At 42.5% G+C, this 7,077-nt stretch overlaps 1 protein-coding gene across 2 annotated transcripts in view; it reads right to left on the bottom strand.

Moving 5' to 3' along the window:
* The window catches only part of INPP5A (inositol polyphosphate-5-phosphatase A), a 355,150-nt gene that overhangs the window by 274,159 nt on the left and 73,914 nt on the right, over window positions 1-7,077 (bottom strand). For both annotated transcript variants that reach the window (XM_015426891.1, XM_015426890.1), the window contains exon 2: window positions 464-505. In XM_015426891.1, coding sequence (XP_015282377.1) covers window positions 464-505 — 42 coding nt within the window. The remainder of the gene's footprint in view (window positions 1-463; window positions 506-7,077) is intronic.

Raw genomic sequence — 7,077 nt, 5'->3', positions numbered from 1 at the left:
CAGGCAACCGCCCAACCCCCCCCCCCCCCCGGTTCAATACAGTCCAGTGGCACCTTTAAGACCAAGTTTTATTCAGGTACAAGCCCTCCCTCCTCTATGAGGACAGATCTGTACGTTCTCCCCGCCCCAATAGCTAGCAATCCAAAACAGTCCAGTGGAGCGTGAGCGGTGGATGTTGCCTTCTGACACACTTCCAGTGATGTCAGGGGGTGTGGCATATGCAAATAAGTAATGCTAATGAGTTATGCTAATAAGCTCCTGCACCTCTTTTTCTACTAAATGACCCCTGATGATAAGCATACTTACCAGGAAGAAATTCCCAGTGATTTCTATGAATCTTACTTCTGGGCAAACATATTCAGAACAGCAGCATTTGTTATTGTTTCTGGTAAGGTTTTTAAAATACCAATGGTGGCAATACTGAAATCTTTTAAAATGTAATATAAAATAATTTTTACAGTACCTGATAAAATTCCCGAAGCCAATTCTTCTGCAAATTTTCTGGCTGGAAAGTAAAATAAAATGAATTAGACTACTATACAATAAGATCAAAAAGAACAATCTCAAGAAGAATGTCCACACTCAGCTAAGAAGAGCAACTGACCTCAGCGCACATGCTCACACAACACATGCAACAGAAACAGCATAAATTGGAGGGGCTGTGGTTCAGCGGTAGAACATCTGCTTGGCATGCAGAAGGTCCCAAGTTCAGTCCCCAGCATCTTCAGTAAATGGTGCCTGGGGTAACAGACATTAAGGAAAGCTTTTTTTCTGCCTGAGGCCCTGGGCAGCAGCTGCCAGCCACAACAGGCAATGCCAAGCAAGAAGGACTATTGTCTGACTCTGTACAAGGTAAGTCTGAATGTTCAATCCGCTAACAGGACACAGTCAATATTTCAAAACCCACCCTCAGGCTTTTCAGTAAGCTGTTTCTTTTACTGAAAGCTGGCGTGCTGTACTAGCTGAAGTGTTGGGCTCTGCCCAAAGAGCAGCCTCACAGGGTCGTCGTAAGGATAAAATGTAAAACCACAAATGCTGCCCTGAAGTCTTTGCTCTTCCTCCCGAGTGCAAACGTGGTGATTAAACAAACAGTTTTATATTCAGTGATAACAAGCATAGTTACAGCCTGAAAATCCTTAAATCGAATTTCTACAAATCCCCTATGCTCCCATATATAATTTTGGGAGGAGCATGTTTGCACACTGGCAGTGCAGTGCAATCCTATGCAGGCTTGTTCGTAAGTAAGTCCCACTATTTTCAATTGGTCTTACTCCCAGATAAAAATCCATACAATTACACTGCTAAAAAACAGATTTCAGTCTTTTTTGTTCTTGCTTGCTTTTAATAGTTCCAGACCAATCACTAGAATAACCACCCTTTAAACTAGTAATCCTTTTTCCAATGTTTCCTTGCACTGACTTTAAAGCGCTTACTCTGTGCTTATGTTCATAAACCAAACTTATACCAATATACATGTAAAGCCACTTAAATTTCAAGCCTCTCCAAAACCATTTCAAATACTCTACCTTAAATGGTTTGTGGATCAGGGTATTTATCTCCAAATCATGTCATACAAAAATATATACAAAGATCTGACCTTTTTTTCCTTGCCAGACATTTTTTGGCTTTTACCATGTGCTCTCATAAAACGGTATTATAAATGCCACGGAGGCTAATTGGGCTTGCAAAAGAGTTTGAAGGCTGGAAAGCAGTGAAGCTATTACTGCAGCTGAGCTTACATAACTGCACAGATCCTTGCTATTAAAACTGACTACTGAAACATAGCATCCTCACCTATCTTATCTACGTTACGAATGTACATGTATCCCTCTAGCCATATCCTCCTTTGGTGGGAAACAGGATAAACACAGCAAATACAACACATTACTGAAAACAGGGGGATCTATTGTCAGACAGGTAACTCAGGGCTGGGGGGGGGGATATTCCACAAGGGAGGGTCCACTATAGAAAAGGTTCAAGTCCAGACTAGATTCAAGTCCAGTAGCACCTTACAGACAAACAAGATTGTCAGGAAGACGGGGACGGCAAAGGATGAGATGGTTAGACAATGTCATAGATGCAATGAACATGAAATTGAGCAAACTTCAGAGGATGGCGGAAGACAGGAGGGCCTGGCGTGATCTGGTCTATGGGGTCGCGAAGAGTCGGACTCGACTGTGCGACTGAACAACAACAACAAAAAAGCTTTCAAGAGTCAAAGCTCCCTTTGTCAGATAAAAGTCGAAATGGAGATCAGAGTCCTTATATCCCAGCCAGAAAGTGGGAGGGAAGGAACTCAAGATACAGAGGTACAATTGTGCATTGTTCTCAGCTTGATCAGAGCAGAGGAGAAATCTTTAGGGGCAGAAAATTAGCATATGTTGTGAGATAAGAATCCTATGTCCCTATTCAGCCCTGGGGAGTCCATTGTTCTGAATTTTGTGAATGAAATCAAGCTCAGCAATCTCGTTGTAATCTCCCCTTGAAGCTTCTCCGTTTGAAAACTTCCACTCTTAGATCAGCAGTGGAAAAGGTTTTCTCTATGGCAAACACCCACTTTACTTCTTAGGTGGGGCAAGTATTTATTTATTTATTTTTATAACTTTGATTTATGAATCGCTCTATCCCTGAGTACTCAGGGCTCTGAGCTATGAACAACCACGATAAAATACAGTGAAATAAAAATAGTTCCAAACAATTAAACAATTACACAGAGAAGGGCCTGAGCAAATGAATTGAGTTCTTGGAAATGTATATACCATGTGTATACATATGGCTGACTATAGGTATGTCAGACTACAGATAGGAGCCATTGTTAAGTGCTCTGCATGTTCGTCTCCATGAGCACACGTAGGCAGAGACAGCACATTTGTTCCCAGTCCCTTTCAGCATTCATGATGTTGTGTGTGGCAAACTAGTATAAAGTAGCAACAGGCATTTATTTATTTATTTATGGAATTCGATTTTCAACTGCCCTCCCCCCAAAAGACAGGGCTCAGGGCGGTGTATGCCAAAATATAATATAATACATCTGACACAGCAGACATAGGAGTTCGTGGGGTAGTCTTACAGTGGATTATCTCATTCCTCCACAGTTGGGGAGAGAAGGTTGCACTAGGGGGGAGGGTGTTAACTAGGTTCCACTTAACATGTGGGGTTCCTCAGGGGACAATCCTCTCTCTGATGTTGTTTAACATCTACATGCACCCCCTCACCCAGCTGTATCTGTTGATGGGCAGCCGCCCAGACTCCGCCCCACAAAATTTGGATGAGGGGCTGAAGGTTGTGGTGGGATGGTTAAGGAAAAGTCAGCTGAAATTGAATCCAACCAAGATGGCAGTTCTGTGGTTGGTTGGGGGGGGGGATACAGGATTGGGGTCCCAACTTCCCACTCTTGATGGTGCACCTCTAATACCGGTGCAAGCCATCAAGAGTTTGGGCCTGATCTTGGATACCTTCTTACCTATGGAGGTCCAGATCCTGAACATTGCCAAGCTAGCATTTTACCAGCTGCACCAGGCAAGACAACTGGCTCCTTTCCTGTCACGCCCTGACCTAGCCACAGTGATCCACACAATGGTCACCTCCAGACTGGATTACTGTAACTCACTCTATGCTGGCCTGCCCTTGAGACTGATCCAGGAACTCCAGTTGGTCCAGAATGCAGCATCACAGGCCCTGACAGAAGCACCACAAACCACACATATTCAACCTGTGCTGCAACAGTTGCATTGGCTCCCAGTGGAGTACCGAGTCAGGTTCAAGTTCTTGGTATTGACATTTAAGGCCTTGAGCAGACTGGGACCCACGTATCTTCAGGACCACCTCCTCCAATACATCTCCCAAAGAGCTTTACGCTCTGCTGAGAACAGTCTACTGGTAAACCCTAGCCCTAAAGACGTTCGGCTGTCCTCGACAAGAGTCAGGGCCTTTTCAGCCCTGGCTCCCACCTAGTGGAACGCTGCCAGATAACATCTGCGCCCTGTGGGACCTGATGCAGTTCCGAAGGGTGTGTAAGGCAGAGATGTTTTGCCAGGCTTTTGGTTGAGGACAGCAATGAGTTCCACCTTAATTGGTACTCCCTCCCCCACCCTGCTTTCTTTCACCTACTATGAGACAATAATACATATTGTATTTATTTTGGCGCCACCTGATGTTACCTCTAACTCTTAACTGTTTTATTTTTTGGATTTTATATTGTATATCTTCTGTTGTTAACTGTCCTGAGCTCTGTGAATTCAGGGAAGGGTGGTATAAAAATTGACTAAATAAATGAATAAATAAAAACAAACCAAGGCCATTAAAACAACAGTAGTCAGCCTAAAAGATGATGCTCTCAGAGCCTTTTTCTTTACACACACACACACACACACACACAAAAGCAGGGGGTGGAAAACTTGCTATTGAAAAGGTAGAATTCTTTGGGATGAACTACATACCAAAACACTGCAGAACATTAATTTCTTATAGCCCGTATATTAGGGGGAAACTGTGAATAATACATTATCATCCAAATGAGGAGAAATTATTGTATTATTTTAGGCCAAGGACATTAATGTTTTCAGGGTGACTACAACAGCAGTTTTATATTGCCACGGGCGACATTTCCAGAAAAGACTGATGCTCTAATGTTTAGCCTCATACTGCAATTGGTAACTAAACAGAAGATGACGAGATCAGTTTGGGACACTTTCAATATTTTTGTTTTAAAAAGGTTCTTCTGTTGTTACAAGAACTGCAACTTTTTGTAAAAAAGAAAAAGAAAAATATGGCAGATTGAGCTTGTAACAGAAACAGGAAGTTGATTTTTAGTAACTGGAATACAGATTAACAAATCTCTGATGTACAACCAAAGCAAGGAGCGGTTTATGGCTGAGTCCATCTTTTAAAGCTGCATGCGCAGGAAAAAGTGAAGAACACCAGAGTACCCAGAAAATAAATTTATGGACAAGGAAAGCAGTCAGTCAGCAGTGTTATGAAAAGGGCTAACTGCACTGTAAAATACTTTATGGCAGCTGTTTTATAGATGCCAAATAATTCCAGCATTACCTAAGGAGAGAAGAAGGGGAGAGAAGATGTCCAGTTCCCATCTCCAACCACCAATTTGGTGACTTGTTAACACAGAACTACATTCTGGAATATTACGCAGAAAATTCAAGCCACTGCAAAATGGTACAGGTTTTTTGGCTGCTAAAAATGTAAAATCACACATGCCCACTACTGCTTGAAATAGTTCTATGTATAAAAAATGACCATGAACCAAATTTTTAAATATACAGTTAAAACTGCAAAATGAGGCCAGGACTGCCAACATCCATCTCCTCTTTGCACCAACCAAAACCCACCAAATATCTGGGGGGAGAGAAATCAAATGCTTCTACATTAGGAAATCATCTTTCTCTTCCTTTTAGTAACATTGAACACGTAACAAAGGCCCCATTGGTTCGGGATGAGAAAGGAAGTCTCCTTTTTCTCCTAACAAAGTCATCAAATCTGAACTTCTGTGACTTGACCTGTGGTCCATTGTTTGGATCACTTTCTTGAGGGATCTACATAGTGTATAGCTTGTTTCCAGCCATCTAGCTGTGGCACAGCTGTACCTGGATTGGGTTGTGACCTCTGTTGCTTGGTGACAACGGACATGTAAATATAAGCAACAGCTAGATTCAGATGGGTAGCCATGTTGCTCTGAAGCAGTAGAAGACAGTTGGAGTCCAGAGGCACTTTTAAGACCAACAAAGTCTTATTCAAGGTATAAGCTTTCATATGCAAGCACACTTCTTCAGATACAGTGAAGCAGAATTTCCTCAACCATTACATATAGGAAGAGAAGGGAGGGTTAGTTTCCAGGAAGGGCCAATCAAGAGTCAAGACAGAGACAGAAACAAAAATGACAATTACCAGTCCATATATATAGGCAGAGGGTGAACAGTAAATTATCATACAGCATAATGAAGACATTTAACAGATTCAAGCATCAAACTAAGCTTATTATCTTCATTATGCTGTATGATAATGTACTACTCCCCTATATGTATGGACTGGTAATTGCCATTTTTGTTTCTGTCTCTGTCTTGACTCTAATTGGCCCTTCCTGGAATGTAAACCCCAACCTCTCTCTTCCTATATGTAATGGCTGAAGAAATTGTGTTTCACTGTACCTGAAGAGGTGTGCTTGCACACGAAAGCTTCTATTTTGAATAAGCAATAGCTGTTCAACTTCTCCATGGTAAGCAGAGAATACCTAAGTATAGGCACATATGAATTTTGAGGTTCCTTTCCTGAGTGTTTGCATATTGTTTCAATGAAAGACTGTGGAAATTAGTAAACATATTAATATGTACACTCATTTTTAAAACTGTCTTTCATTATATAAAGAGTATTGCCTTCACCTGTCCTTAGGTAAAGGTAAAGGTTCCCTTGCTCGAAAGCCAGTCGAATCCGACTCTAGCGGTGCGGTGCTCATTCAAAGCCGAAGAGCCAGCGCTGTCCGAAGACGTTTCCGTGGTCATGTGGCCGGCATGACTAAACACCAAGGCGCACGGAACGCTGTTACCTTCCCACCGAAGTGGTCCCTATTTATCTACTTGCAATTTCTTGCTTTCGAACTGCTAGGTTGGCAGGAGCTGGAACTAGAGACAGGAGCTCACCCTGTCTTGTGGCACACGGGTCTTGAACCGCTGAACTACTGACCTTCCACAGCCTGCAGTTCAGCGTCTTAACCACTTGAGCCTGTCCTTATTTCATTGCATATGTCACCACAGGCAAGAGACATGGAAAAACAGCAGTTCAAAAATAATATATAAATAAATAATAACTAGCACTGACTTACTGATTTTACATGTAATCTATCAAAGCACTTCATACATACGTAAGTGCCTTCAAGTTGCAACCAACTTACGGCAACCCCAGCAAGGGGCTTTCAAGTCAAGCAAGAAGCAGAGGTGGTTTGTCATTGCCTTTCTCTGCAGGGTCTTCCTTGGTGGTCTCCTATTGAAGCACTGTCCCTGCTTAACCTCCAAGATCTGACAAGATCCGCCAAAGCACTTCACAGGCCCCTGCCACACAGGCGGGGGG

This window comes from Gekko japonicus, unplaced genomic scaffold (assembly GCF_001447785.1).
Source record: "Gekko japonicus isolate JY-2015 unplaced genomic scaffold, Gekko_japonicus_V1.1 scaffold35, whole genome shotgun sequence".
NCBI classification, from domain to species: domain Eukaryota; kingdom Metazoa; phylum Chordata; class Lepidosauria; order Squamata; family Gekkonidae; genus Gekko; species Gekko japonicus.
The sequence above is the reverse complement of the archived record's forward strand: the minus strand, read 5'-3'. Positions and strand labels throughout refer to the sequence as shown.